Here is a 15,497-nt window from a genome sequence, read left to right on the forward strand (position 1 = left end):
GTATAAGACCAAACTACGAAATGATCAGTCTCTCTTTGTAACACCGTTACTTGAAGAGACTTATATTTCACTAAGATGACTATATGTGACTTGATCTTAATCCTAAGTGAGTTGTGAACTCCTGCTTATAAGGGTAGTCCTTTGATTTGCATGGGTGAGAGTGGCCAAGTTTGCCGACTCAATAACCTACCATTTCGGAGATTCGTCATAGTGGGGAGCTGGGAACACAACTACGCAGATGGAACTCACTCCTTCTCGTTGTTAGGGTAAGTAGATAATTACTCCCTTAAAGGCTGATTCCGGATCGTGAAGAATGAGGTGTCTCACCCTCTCATTGACCAGAAAGGGGTCTAGTTTATAGTTGGACTATAACTAATTGTTCATTAGAGGGATCAATGGTACTTAAGAAGTTAGATGTAACTACATGGGTAAAATAATAATTTTGACCCAGCAATAGGTACGAGCAATTTTTGAAGGGTCAACTTACTGTTTGATTAGTTATATCCAATGGACATAGAAATATATCTACAATACGAAGAGTGCAATTGTCAGCCTTTAGTGGAGTGACTGGTAGTTAATGAATGTTGATTAATTTAATTAAAGAGTTTAATTAATTAATCTCGTATCATTAGAGCTTTTGACTTGTAGGTCCATAAGGTTCCCTTGCTAACTCAATAAGGATTAGTGAGAATCAATTAATTTTGAATTAACTTGAATTATTCAAATTAGTTAAAGGAAATTAACTGTATGTGATGCAATTAATATAATATGTGTGGATAGATTATAATATAAGGTTTAATGAGAGAGATAAATATTTGAATATGATTCAAATATTTATTATATGGATGAGATTCATATAAAAGCTATAGGTTATATGAGAGAATATAAAGTTAGTTTATGTTATATGTAATATAATATAAACTATAGATTATATTACATGAGATATAATATAAGGTTGGTTTTAATTATATTATTCTAATATAACTAAAAGTAAACTAACATCCTTGGGAGTTATTTTATGTGATGAAGAGAGTGATGAAAATAACTCCCCTCATCTCTTTCTTATATAGGGATCTCATAAATGTACATGGTAGGTCGATACGTGAAAAAGAATTGTGTGAATTCTCTCTGCAAGAATTATCTTATTCCTCTTTAGGAAAAATTCTTTCTCAAAGAACCCCTTTCTCCCTAACCAAAATTATCAAGAAGAGCCCATAGCTCCTTTTTTATTTTCACCTTGAGAATAGCGAGGAAGTCACTTGTAGTGGTGTCTAAGGGATCTTGTGACATTGTTGTATTCGTGAGAACAGAAGTTCATTGTTCGTGAGCACCAAAAGAGGAATATATGAAGTAGGTTTTCTTCAATGGTATGTATGCTCTTCCCTTTCCTCTCAGTAATTTAATTAGAAAGCATGCTTGGGCTTTTATGTTACTATTTGTCCTCTGTATTTTATGCTTTTTCTGATTTAAGATATGTTCCAAAAGCAAATTCACTAACACAAAGCTGATCAATCGCTTCTACATCGGGAATTCGATTCCTTTAACAAGAACCTTAGCTGATTCATAACCTTCAATAATGTTTGCAACTGCCTTGTTTTCTTTTCTAATAGGCTGCTTACCTTTTCTTCTTAAAACAAGACAATCATACTTGGTGTGACCTTTCTTGCAATAGTAATTGCAAGTCATTTTGTCCTTTGAATTCTCATTCTGATTCGACTTAGAATGCTGCTTATTATTTTTACTATTTTGGCCTTTCTATTGCTTGCCTTTAGCAAGTAGAGCAACAAACTCCATCTTCTCTATTTTGAACTCGAGTTTCTTAGATCGAAAAGAATTCAAAACTATATCAAATGTTGAGGAATCTCTTCCATATTCTATAGTAGATTTTATTTCCTTGTATTTATCAGGCAAATAATTTAGAAGAATCACAGCTTGATTCTCTCCATCTAATTTCTCACTAAAATTTACTAAGTCTTGACAGATTCTATTAAAATCGTTAATGTTTTCTTCTAAACTTTTGAAGGAGTCCATCTTAAAACTGAACATGCTTTGTTTCATGTATATCTTATTATTGAGTGATTTAGACATATAAAGATGATCCAATTTAGTCCAAAGTTCATATACATTTTCGATATCACTCACTTTTCTCAAAACATTATCAGCAAGGTACAATATGACAATACTATAAGTGATCTCAGTCATTTCTTGTTTCTCTTCATCAAACATAGTAGTAGGCAACTTACTTGGATCAAGTACGACTTTCACTACTTTTTGTTGAACAAGTAAGGCCTTTATTTTCTTCTTCCACAAGCTGAAATCTCCCCTATCATCAAATTTATCGATCTCAAATTTTGCTAACATTTCGTGCACGACACCAAGAAGAAATAGTGAGTGATTAACACAGAAACAAGGGGAGAATCGAAGTGATTAACTAGGATCCTTCAGCGAGCTAAGACTCTAATGCCAATTGTAGAACAAAGTGAAAATGAAAACCAGGAAATAAAAGGATAGAGAAGAGAGAAATTGCAAAATATTTATAGTGATTTGACGTTCACGTCTACATCTACTTTATTGAATCAAAGAGGGAAAGTATTTCATTACGAATTGCAACCTGAAGAAGACGATACAAGAGAGAGGAAAAATATATACACTCCTAGCTTACTCCACTCATGACAAAAATGTGTAAACTCAGGCAGATTTTCAACCGTTTATACCAAGCTATTAAAGGCATCAAATTACAGCGATAACCTTGAAGAAGAAGAGTAAAGGGATGACAATAATGTAAAATTGCAGTGAATGTGAAGTCACTCAAAATCCACATGCAGATATCTTATATTCTTTTACATTTCATGGCATTGTTTGGTAATGATTTTATATTTATTAGTTTTGTGATTTTTAAAATTTACGTACGTTTTTTCCTTAAAGTTCATAATATGATTTTCATACTTCCTGAAACATCATTTGAATTCTTAGTAAAAAAATTTTAAATAATCTTTTTAAAACTACACTTTTTTAATGAGTTTTCAAAAATTGGTTTGATTTTTTTAGACTTTAAGTGGTAAATGAACAACAAAACTAAAAATCTCATAACTTAATGTAGTGTTTATAAGCTTAATTTCAAAAACAAAAAATGAAAAACGAAAAACTAAAACCTTAGACTCCGTTTCGTAACAATTTTGTTTTTGAAAATTAAGCCTATTTCTTCTCTATTTCTTACAATGATTTGAATATTTATTGAGTATAATGGTTAAACTTTTAGCCAAATTCAAAAAACAAAAACAAGTTTTTAAAAGCTACTCCATTTAGTCTTCAAAATTTGACTTTATTTTTTAAACCACCGATAAAATAGAGGAAGAAATTTGGAGGTCGAAGTAGTGTTTATAGGCTTAGTTTTAAAAATAAAAAACTAAAAACCAAATAGTTACCAAACGAGAGATAATCATTTTGTTTCTAAAAACTACGTCCATAAATACACTTTGTTTAAATAGTTTGAAAACTAAAAAGAAGTAGCTTCTATTTTTTTCTCAGATTTTCAGAGACTTGTTTTTGTGGTTAAATTTAGGAAGTTCAAATGTCTATTTAGAGTACGTGAAAACTATAATTACAACATTGAAATATAATGAAGATAAATGAGAAATTTGGGTCGATGACCTAAAATGGGCCTACAATGCAAAATGACCCATTTTTTTTTAAAAAAAAATGTCAATTAACCTTCGCTGGTGTCATTACGATATGAGATTACAAGAATTTTTCCTCACGAAATTGGTCTCGCTCTCGCTACAATGGATCTCACTCTCGTTGTCTCTCTTCCATCATGATGTGATTGTTTGTCAATGTACGAATGTTTTGACAATTTTCATGAAATCATTTGTCTAAAACCTCAAATTGTTAACACGCTAAACATATAATGGTGAATTCTTAAAATCTAAACTTTATTTGATGTTTCTATATCTAGCTTCCTACGTTTAAAGTCACAATAATGAAGGAGTGACGGTAGGGTGTAAGTCAATGATTCAAGGCAAGACTCTAGCTTCTTCTTTGATGTCGTGGATAGTAGTGAATTGAATACAAACAACCGGCCTCTATTTAGGTCAAACGCAATCAACATCCAATGTTCACCGATGTTTGTTGCTGTATACAAAATCCACATTTGGCCACTTGACATCGAATTTACCTATGATATAATCCTTGTACGTTTCTTCTTCCCTATCATATTACGACAGTATGCAATGTCAACTTGTTCTTAATTTGTTTATAGACCCCATCTCGAGCATTAAGGTGACTCTACACAGTGAATTCAATATTAAAACCACGTAATAATCAACTAACATAGTTCTATTCACAAGTGTAGTAAATGGTTACCGTTATTCCAATTGGTAGGATGGTGAACTTGTTCATGCACATGTCCGGTCACCTGTAAAATTTATCTTTTATGAACCGAAACAAAATATTTAAGGCATGCATCCTTAATAAGGTATATGTTAAGAGAGAGTTCACTGTATCTAATTGTAAAAAAAGACAAGGATCATAAATTTACATCATACTCAACCCACGAACTTGGTTCGATCCATTCATGAAAAAATGAATTGGATAATGGCCGAAATACATTTTCCCAAACCTCATGGTCTGTATTCGCATCGGCAATCTAATTCATCATTTTCGTAAATAAAACAGGTGGAACCTCATGCGCCAAGGAGTATTGGATCATCGCTTTAAATAGTGTCGTGGGTACTTCAGGGAGAGGGTACTTAATTGATGAACAACCAAAAGGAAGTGTACCTTACTTTCATTCTATTTTGTTATTTTTTTTCTTTGGTTCAGCTGAAGGTGTGTCCTTGTCAACAGTCTTTCTCTTACGAGTGGTTTTTCGACTCTCAACGATAACCTACATAAATATAACAAAAGGGTGAACATGTCGAATAAAAAAAATATGAAGAAAGAGATTTTCCAATCACATAAGGATCATATAAGTGAATCGAGATGTATGGTGTTAGACTGTGCGATAAGCGGTGGCTCCAGTAGACGTTGTTTCTTAAAAGGTAGAGGTTCAATATCCTTTCTACTCGTATTTGGAGGTGGAAGGATAGTGGGAAAGACAATGGTTGAGGTATTGGGGTGAAAAATAGACGAAGATGTGATATCAGGCTATGTGGGTGGAAGAGGAATGGGTGATGTGGATGTATCAGATTGTATAGGTGAGTTAGGTGATCGAGATAAAGGTGGGGTGAGTGACCTAAGTAGGGGTTGGATGGGTGACCGAGGTAGGGGTGAGACAAGTGACCTAAGTAGAGGCTGGATGGGTGACCTATGTAGTGGTCGGTGAAGGATCTCGAAACGAGAGTTCCATGAGCGGGCTTAGATCGCTCCGATTTCACAGTAACTGAAACATAAATGATATACATTTTATACTAACAGTTATGCATATTAAACTTATCAACAACATGCTCAGAATACGATAAAACGTAGAGAAAGGGGTTTATACCAGAAGAAGACGGTCTTCATTTATGTGAACCCACAGCAGCGGAAAACTCCACCAATCTACCAACACCCGACGAGTCTCTCGACTGTTACTACACGATCCAAACGTACACGAACAAGGCTTCAGGGACAACACCACCACTAGGGAAACCTAAGTATCCTCGATGTCAAAAACCCAAAGTGTGGGCTCTAGTGAGTTTGGTAGAGGACGGAGGAGAGGATTTCGTGTAGACGACAAGCGCGCACAAGAATAACACTGCTATCGTATAGTGGGGACGCTTATCATATAGTAGAACTACACGATCGTTTAGGAAAAACTGGACGATCGTTTAGGAAAGTGGTATATGATCGTTTAGGGAACGCGTGAACCAGACGATCGTTTAGACAAATGAGAATCTATCGTATAGGCTCTCGGCAATCGCTCTTTCACAAGTTTTTTTAGGGCGTGGGATATCGAATGCACGAATCAATTAAAACTCAAAATGAAAACCATTTTTCATATTTCAACCCGCCGGTTACCTTAACTTCGCGGCCCACGTTCCCATGTTCAAACATTTAATTGGTTAATTATTAAATAATTAATCAATTAATTTAATTAATAAATATAATCATATTATACTTATATCCTATAGTTTGATATCATATATCTACTATAGTATTTTTCCTCTACTTGATATAAATCATATTTATATCTAATTTCCTCCAAAAAAATGTCTCTCATACATTTAGCCAATTATATCATATATACTTAACCAGTCTAATTTTATCATGTACAATTGAATTTCCTCTTGTCAATTTGAACATTTCAAATTAACCCAAACACTGGTTCTTGTCGTTATCCAAGCTACCCAGGTGACCTAATGGATCTGTGGCTCGAAGCTCCAGCGATATGTGAATGGCTGACTAAACTTTTTAGCCACGAGATTTACCATCTGTTAATTGTCAGTGATTCCACTAAAGACCAACAACTGAACTCTTCTTACCATAGATATATTTATGTTTCCATTGGATATAACCAATCATGAGTATGATGACCCTTCACAGATGCTCGTAAGTACAGTTGTGCCAATTTACCGTCTTGCCTCTGTAGTTACATCTCACTTCTTAAGTTCTACTGATTCCTCTAATGAAAAATACAACATAGTCCAACTATGTGTGAACACCTCTCGGGGCAAGAGAAGGTGTGTGGCACCACATCGTTCAAGTCCCGGAATCAACCCTTAAGGGAGCCATTTATCTACTTACCCCTGTCTCAGGGAAGGAGTGAATTCCATCTTGTGTAGTTGAGTTCCCAGCTACCAAATCAGACGTATCCCCAAAATGGTAGGTTTGAATCGGCGACATGGCCACTCGCACCCATACAAATCAAAGAACCGCCCTCAATGGTAGGAGTTCCCAACTCACTCAGGATTGAGGTCGTGTTACCTATGGTCATCCTAGTGAAGTGAAGTCTCTATCATGAACGGTTTTATATAACGAGACATTAGCACTTCGTGGTCAGGTCTTATACAAACTCTTTGTATAGGACACCCCCACTCACATGTCCCCAACACGAATGATCAGGATCATATCATCTGTGGCAAGTCACAACACTTGTGACCATTCCACAAAGCGGGCCGTGTCTGTAGCATTACCATGATAAGGTTTCTTTCCTATATCCATATACTACAGACCATTTTGGTTATCACTCAAGACATGATCCACTTGTATGATACCACATACATGCTTGAGTCACATACAAATAACCAGGGATTTTATGTTTATTGGTTTGTGGTAAAGCAAATAAAACACGTAAATGAGCAAAAAAACAAGATGTGAAGTAAATATCATATATTAACAATCACAGGTGTTCATATATACCGTTTACAAACTATAGCACACGAGATTTCAGGGCATCAACCCCAACAGTTGGGTGGGTGATTGAGATATAGGAGGGATGGGTGACCTAGTGGCATCATGGCCTATATGTGGAGTGGGTGACTTCGTCACCTCAAGCACCGTGGAATCCTTCATAGACTGTAACAGAGAAAAAATGGCTGACAATTTTGCTTTGATGTCTCTCTTGTCTCCTTTGAGGTTCAATACATGACCATCCAAACTCGATATTGAGTTGTCAATACTCTACAGGTACAAATATATAGAAGGATCAACATTGGCTCCCTCCCTACGACCTGAAACCTTAGGCTCAGAGCGCTCCTACTCAGGCTCAGGACGTATGTGGCCCACCAGCACATCATGAAACATATCCTTGCTAGAGGTGTAAGTAGACTGATGGATGTTTATATCATCATCAGATTCGCTGTCCCTCGCTCCACCTTTGCCATTATCTTACTCATCACCATCCCCACTTTCTGAACTATCCTCCCCATTTAAACTACCACAACTTCTGAACTACTAGAGCTTCCCGAACTCTCGACATCAGAATGTACTTGTCTTACGGCTCATCTATCAACTGGGGTGTTTCGAAACTCCTTTTTCAGCATCGGACATGATAAGACCCTTTTTGACTTTTTTCTGTATTAACAGTCCAACCCAGTAAGATGGTTACTGTCAATTTAACAACCAAATAAACATATTGTGGCTAGATTACACTTACATTTTGAGACTAAAAAACTTCTCTCTCAAGTACTTTGAATGACACCGAGTGGAAGCATGACCACTGTAATATACGAGGCACAACTACCTTGTTCTTTCGAGTGGCAACATTCCTCGCTACCGATGATAAGATCTCGTACCTAAATATGAAACAACACGTATTTATAACTATGTTAATGTTAAACCAAAGATAAACTTATGTTAAGGAATATCTACTGGAATGCTTGGAGAAATCTCCGCAACGAGTACTTCACAACATAATTTTTTTTTCCTCTCACCTTCTCCTTGTATCAACCAACCTTATCATTCAATGCAGTCTTGAGTGTGTCAAGTGTCATCTTTCAAATAATTGTACCCCAATCTAAACTATTGTAAGAATCTATGTCCTCAACATCTTCAAATAGAGTACGATCGACTACACTATTCTGCTTGTTCTTTCCCATCATTGCAACCTCTATGTAATATGCTAGGGTGATTTTAACAGCATCGTCATCGTTTTTGAACTCCAAATTCTTGTATTCTTCTTTTAGTAAATTCAGGTGAAATGCATCCAAAGTTGAACTCCAAAGTACTTCGTTGCAAGCTCTCGTAAGGACTCTTCACTATGAACAACTCGCGTAGGGAACCACCATAAACCAGTAATCAACAAAAAATCGCCTTTAAAAAATGTGACGGCCTTTCCTCTAACAAATAAGCTGATCGAGTTTGCTCTCTGCTTCTTCACATCCCTCGACAACATATGGTGGATAAGTGGGTTATTGAATACGAGGTCCATGTCCAAAAACGCCTAAAAACTGTACCCTGGAATATCTCTAACTGTCCTCTAGTAAGCTTCTCCTTCACAATCTTATTGGCATTCACAATGTATGGCATGCTCGTTCCTCGCCCAAGAAACCTACCAACTTCACGTATTTTCAAAGCATTTGACATTTTAAATTACTCATGCATGATATGAACATTCAATCTGTCAGTTAACAGGTTCTTTAAAAAAAAATAGCAACAATAAATACTGTTAAAATCTCGCTATAATTGCTCTTGCTTGTCTCGTTCTTTCCTATTATTCCCTCATCGATCTCGCTCTAGCTTGTCTTGCTCTCATCTATATCGCTCTCCCGTTATCTGGCTCTAAGTATATCGTCTTCCTTCTCAACCCATGGAAAACACATTGAAACCCAAAATAAAAACAGATGTGACCGATTACTAAACCCTGAAACCCACAGAACGTGCCGCCTGATTCCAACCCAACAATACATAAATGAACACAATACAACATGCATGACAAAGATTAAATTCACTTATCCAAGAGCTTTGATTGCGGTAACAGATGGACAATGATTTTGCAAAGTGAGATTGAGCAACACTTCCACACAAGAATTTTGAGCGACACCTTCGAGGACAACCACTACTTTTGAAGAGAGGGATATCGCATGGGAGACAAAATGGAGGGTAATTTTGTAATCTCATATCATGATGACGTCGACGGAGGGTCAATTGACATTTTTTTTTAAAAAAGAGATCACTTGGCATTATGGGCCCAAATTTTCCAAGATAAATTTTAAAATAGAAGTTAAAAGATGAAATTATTACTAAATTTATGGTTAGCAAAGTACCTATATTATATTGTATGTTTTTTAGTTGCATTAGTTCTATATATTATGCAAATGATCTACATATTTCTAAAGATTTTTATTTTACAAAATAACAATTTTGCATGTTGAGTTATTGGATGATTATTAATTAAAGAATCACTTTAATGGGTTCATGTGAGGCAGCGGTGGTAGCAATGAGCATGTCAAAAAGGTACACATGAAATCCACTTTCGGCGACGAGATTGCTACCTCTATTTGCTCTGCGATTTTGAGAGGCTTTTATATAGTCACTGTTGAACTTCAACATGACGTCAGGATATTCAACATGACATTCTCAGCGACGAACCTCAGTTTCAGCATCTAAAGAAGCAGCTTAGGTAACGTTCAATCTCAAGAAAAATTGGAGAATTATTTGGATTGTAAAGTTTGTTATGGATGGTTCAATTTTAGGGCATTTGAAGGCGATTTGTCGGAGATCATCACGCTCTGCGAGGCGGAAAATGTGGAGAAAATCCTTGAGGAAAGTGCTTGTGCGCTAGGTTAGTGGTGCCGACTGTTTTTTGATTGATTGATCAATCGGTGGATTCTACTGCCGTTTGTTCCTTTGCGGCTGAATTTAACAGTTCGAATGATGAATTTTGCAGCAAATTTTCTTGCTCTAGCAGTCGGGCAATTCCTCTGCAACGTCCGCGGAACTTTTACGCGTACGTAACCCTAACTTTCAACTTAATCCACAGTTTCCGTTTTCAGTTCTTTCGATTTTCAATCGGCGGAATGCAGTGAAAGAATCGGCTTGGTTCTGTGATTCAGCAGGTTAATCAGCCACCGGTGAGCTCTGAACATTTAAGAGCGACGTTCTCCCCCAATTTGTCCCCACTGGCAATCCCCTCCCTGATTGAGGCCGCTCCGACTTTTTTCGACGAAAACTAACTTCCTCTGCTTTTTCGGGCAAGCTTTGACCATTTAGGAGCAACGTTTCTCCCCAATTCGTCTCCACAAGCAACTCGTTAGCAGATTGAGGCCATCCTGAGTTCCTTGAACGAAAGCCGTGTCATCGGGTACGTGATTTCATCTTGGAATCGATAATGGATCGTCTCTGTTAACTTGATCCTTTCGTCCTTCCCTGACCGACCTCCTTCTCGTTGAGAGATTAGATCGGCTCACTCGCGTCGTGAGGATGGCACCACATCGTCGTCTTCCAATCTTCTTATTTCCGAAGAAAATACGATCACTGAAAATTTCATCAACATTTCACAGCAGAGTGCCTTCTTTCCCACCAATCCCTAGAAATCTCGTCGATCGTTCCCGACGGAGATTACGGCGAACCCTCGGAGTTGCCGGGTAAAAATCGATTCCAATTTTAAATATTCGTTAAAAATAATACCATTCTTTTAAACTTCAAGCCGAAATAAAAAGAGAAAAAGGCCCTTACCCATTACAAATCTGAACAATTCTTGCCCATTTAGTACAATAGAAACACTCCCATCAAGTGCACAAGAAATTGTTTTGCAAAATTTCACCAGAAATGGCTTATCACAAGAGTTCACCGTTGTCTCATTAGGCTAAAACTTGGGCTGGGCCAATCAATGTGGGGGCGTGGCCATCCTAAAAGCCGCTCTCTTTTTAGCTTTACACTGTGTCATTGCGATACATGTAACATTTGTCATTGCTGAAATAGGCTAAGATCTAGCTACAGAGTAGTGTACCATTCATATTTGACTTCCTGTCATAAAACGCGTGGAATATTTTAGCCCCTAAAGTACATAATTTTTCTTAATAAATATAAATATAGAATCAATATTGTCTAATTACAATGATATCAATTTATACTTTCACCTTTTCAAATTCTTGCTGTTTCAAGCCCGCATGGTCAAGATACATACTCATTTTTTTCTCCACTTTTTTTTTTTTTTTTTTTTTTTTTTTTTTTGCTTTTTAATATAATAGCCCTTAATTATCCATGTTTGGCTGTGATTGTGAATTTATGACAAAGTCATGCAGAAAGTTCAAGCTTTACTAATTGTAGATAGGGTGGAAATGAAAAAAAAAAAAAAAAGGACAACGTTGTAGAACTATAACGATCTAATTTTTACTTGCAATAACCTAAAGTTTGCTTTTAAACAAGTTCAAGCAATTGATGGCCATGGGGAATTATAAACTAATAAAAACTTTATAGATATTATTATTTTATTATTTACTATTTTCACTCAACTGCACCTTTTTTTTCTCTCTTTCTAACTCCTAAATTCAACTTGCTTTTCTGACTGGATTTGGGGTATTTTGACTAAACTTTGGGTGTTCTCCTAATTGATTGGTTTTGTTTAGGGATAAATTTTTTTTTTTAATTGAACTTTGGGTGGCTACAGGCTTGTTTATTGGAGTATAAAAAATTCATCAATAAGTTTATGGGTAAAAATGTAATTTAATTGAAAATAAAGTATTAGTTAATTTAATTAGAAAAATAAGAAATTGAATTCAGATGGATAAAAAGATTGGAAAATAGTATACTATAATTTAATTTTTTTTTTAAAAAAAAAAAAGGAAGAAAGAAAGGGATAATTAGAAATGGTGGAGGGAGGAGGTGCGGGGTGAGGTGAGTCCGTGAAATTAAAATAAGAAACGCTGGCGTTTCACTTTAAAACCCGGGAAGTACCAAAATGGGGAAAGTCTGAAAAATTTCAAAATAGAGCCTAAAATCTGAAAGCTTGTTCCCGAATGGAAGAGCGCGCAACCTTAATGTTTCTGCAGATTTACTTTATTTCGTTTCGTTGTTTTGAAAACCAAAACTGGCGCTTCTCATTTTGCCCAAAATCTATTCCAAATTTCATTGTTAGTACATATTCTACCCGCGCCAACTCCCAAACCTCACTTAACCGAACATTCCCCTTCTCCATCTCACTTCCCTTTTCCAGCCCTTTTCAGATCCGAGATCGACTGAAACTATGGCGGATAAGGAGAATATATTTCGATTCACTAGGGGCTCTAAGAAGAGGGCCGCCGACGCCGCTACCCCCGACGACCGCTCTGCCAACAAGAGGAGAGTCGTTCTTGGAGAGCTTCCTATTTTACAGAATGCTTCTTCTTCCTCCGATCGTAAGTCCAAGTCTAGAGCCTCCAGGCACCGACGGAGAGTAAAATCAAAGGATACTGCCGGGACAAGTGCTGCTGCTGAAATCAATACACTCCCGGAAGGTGACGTCAAGTTATCAGATGAGGCCAATTCTGAAGACCCGCAAATGTGCAGGGTTTACGCCTCTGATATTTATGAATATCTTCGAGCTATGGAGGTCTGGGGTTTTCTCCTTGATTAATTCTCCCCTTTGTTTAAATTGAAATTTAAAGAAATTATTTCTTTATAATTGTAGATTACTGGTTGTGTGATTCGAATATTCACGGTCCTCCACTTTAATTCCTCCTGGTTTAAAAATTAGACTTTGTCATGAGGGTTTGTTTAGGAATGGATTATATTCGTCCAACTTTCACAAACACCTTAGCGCTGATGCAAGAAAATTGGTTGCCCACTTTGTGTGCGTTTGGGGCGGGGGGTTTTTGGGGAATGCAGGTGGGAATGCAGGGTATGATACTCAATTCGTATTTCAGATCTTAATTTTAATCTAATTAGTCGTATTTCAATGGTGTCCTGTCATCTGAGATTAATATGAAAGAGTGTGTGTGTTGGGGGTTTCTGCTTCCTGGATATTTTCCTATTGCTGATTCTTATTTAAAACATTCAGACTGATCCAAGAAGAAGACCCTTACCGGATTACATCGGGAGGGTACAAAAGGATATTAGTGCCAATATGAGGGGGATTCTGGTGGATTGGTTGGTTGAAGTTGCAGAAGAATACAAACTAGTTTCAGATACTCTTTACCTCTCTATTTCATATGTAGACAGATACTTATCTCTAAATGCAATCAGCAGGCAAAAACTTCAGTTGGTGGGCGTTTCTGCCATGCTCATTGCCTCGTAAGCCCATTGACACCCCCCACTGTTCTGTTGTCCTCTGGCTTATTCATGCTTCACATTAAGTCACCCATTAACGTTGTTTCTTTTTGATGTTTGTGTGTACGTAGAAAGTATGAAGAAATCAGTCCTCCACATGTTGAAGAGTTTGTTTATATCACAGACAATACCTACAATAGAGAAGAGGTAGTTCTCTACTCATCAATTCAATTTTCTGTCAATACTCTGATAGGTTTAGTCGTAATCAAGATTGGTTGAATCACAGTGTATTGTATTTATTTTGTTTCTGAAGGTGGTTGAGATGGAGGCTGAAATATTGAAGTCACTGGAATTTGAACTTGGAAATCCCACAATAAAGACATTTTTAAGGCAAGTGCAGTGGTCTCTCTTTTACTGTTTGTAATTGTGCAAAATGTGCAGCACTTGCGTGGTTTTCTAACCTATCGAGCATTATTATGATGTGCAGGAGATTCACATTGATTGCTCAAGAGACTTATGAGGTAGCGCATCCTAATTCTCTGTCAATTTTAAGGGTGTTCGACAAGAATTTCAGTTACTTATTACTTATTGGTTTTTGCAGTTTAATACTTTGCAATTTGAATTCTTGGGCTACTATCTTGCTGAGTTAAGCCTACTAGACTACAACTGTGTCAAGTTCTTACCGTCTCTCATTGCTGCATCTGTTATATTTCTAGCACGATTTATGATCCAATCTAAGAAGCATCCTTGGGTAAGATTTTTGGAACCGGATTAATATGCACCGTATTATCTTTGGTAGGGATTGAGCATTTGTAACATATGTATATCCTGTAGACCTCCAGGTTGGAGCATTTTACTGGATATAAGCCCGCTGATATGAAGGATTGCATTCTACTTGTACATGATTTATACCTTAGTAGAAGAGGAGGCGCTTTGGCAGCTATAAGGGAGAAATACAAACAACATAAGGTATCTTTTATGGTTAAATCTCCACTTTTGTTGCTGGATAGAAAGGTTCTTATTATATTATTAAGTTTGAACATTTTAGCTTCTGAGTTCTTGGAATTTAGCACCACCATTAATTTGTATATCATCAACTCCTGTTTTATTGCAGTTCAAATTTGTGTCTGTCATGCCTTCACCTCCAGAAATTCCTATTCCATATTTTGAAGATGTTAGAATATGAATGTACAAGATGACAATAGTAGTTAGGAACTTACGAAATGGGAGTGAATAGAAATTTATATTAGATAGGAATCTGAATTCCAGAGGCATGGTTCAGTTTCAATCTGCACAAGCTCTATAAGGCATTAGCTGATGGGCGAGTGTCCACTTGGAATGGAACATTTTTGTGCACTGGAAGGCGAGCCAAAGCTTGAAGGCCAAGCTGGCATATTTTCCCACAACATTTATTGCATTTTCTTCCCTTGTAAAGATTTCTTTTGAAAAACAGGTAACCCCAATGTGGCTCACTTCTTAGATTTTAGGGTGTGTTTAGTACTGTACAAAATTCAGCAATGCACATCATGCATTGGGCCGGAAGCCCAGTTGAAAGCATAGAGTTCTCATATATATATATATTTTTTCTTTTTCGAAGTTCGAGTTGGCAATGTACATAAACCCACATGTCTAATAATTGCAAGAACCATAAAGGGTGGCTTGAAAAGCATCAAAATATAGCATATTGTCGTCCATGCATTGTTAAAAGTTTTGTGGAGGGACAAATGGGGTATGCTACAAATGCTTGGACAAGGATTTGTAGCAGAGGGAAAAAATGCAGAAGAGAAGAATCAAAATGAATATGCTACAAATGCTTTACATAGCCTTAAAGTGACCCTCTGGCTTCAGAGGTTGAAGGGACTGAAAGCTAGAAAGAAAAGCACAATGGAAGA

At 36.7% G+C, this 15,497-nt stretch overlaps 1 protein-coding gene across 18 annotated transcripts; it reads left to right on the forward strand.

The window, feature by feature from the left end:
- Window positions 1-9,858: 9,858 nt before the first annotated feature.
- Window positions 9,859-15,201, forward strand: LOC120086516 (putative cyclin-A3-1). 18 transcript variants are annotated; one of them, XM_090318390.1, is made up of 13 exons: window positions 9,898-10,039; window positions 10,113-10,201; window positions 10,307-10,366; window positions 10,476-10,720; window positions 10,817-11,003; window positions 12,575-12,949; window positions 13,397-13,629; window positions 13,737-13,812; window positions 13,919-13,995; window positions 14,093-14,126; window positions 14,207-14,356; window positions 14,440-14,574; window positions 14,720-15,201. In XM_090318390.1, the coding sequence occupies exons 6-13, from the start codon at window positions 12,605-12,607 to the stop codon at window positions 14,789-14,791; spliced, it is 1,122 nt and encodes a 373-aa protein (XP_090174516.1). In that variant the 5' UTR covers window positions 9,898-10,039; window positions 10,113-10,201; window positions 10,307-10,366; window positions 10,476-10,720; window positions 10,817-11,003; window positions 12,575-12,604; the 3' UTR covers window positions 14,792-15,201. The 18 variants fall into 18 exon arrangements, 16 of the variants coding, with proteins under 16 accessions (XP_038899141.2, XP_090174510.1, XP_090174504.1 ...); XM_090318391.1 differs by having other exon boundaries at window positions 12,585-12,949; XR_016532525.1 differs by lacking the exon at window positions 10,817-11,003 and having other exon boundaries at window positions 9,859-10,039; window positions 10,088-10,201; window positions 12,585-12,949; window positions 14,448-14,574.
- The last annotated feature ends 296 nt before the right edge of the window (window positions 15,202-15,497 follow it).

The sequence above is a fragment of the Benincasa hispida genome, chromosome 9 (genome assembly GCF_027475165.1).
Source record: "Benincasa hispida cultivar pf3 chromosome 9, pf3_genome.v1.1, whole genome shotgun sequence".
NCBI classification, from domain to species: Eukaryota; Viridiplantae; Streptophyta; class Magnoliopsida; order Cucurbitales; family Cucurbitaceae; genus Benincasa; species Benincasa hispida.

Excerpts from the sequence above, each read along its gene's own strand:
- LOC120086516 (XM_090318378.1), top strand. The coding sequence starts at position 12,605 with ATGGCGGATAAGGAGAATATATTTCGATTCACTAGGGGCTCTAAGAAG. Across the intron at positions 12,950-13,396 it reads AATATCTTCGAGCTATGGAG|ACTGATCCAAGAAGAAGACC; the intron begins GTCTGGGGTTTT and ends TAAAACATTCAG. Across the intron at positions 14,127-14,206 it reads TTGCTCAAGAGACTTATGAG|TTTAATACTTTGCAATTTGA; the intron begins GTAGCGCATCCT and ends TGGTTTTTGCAG.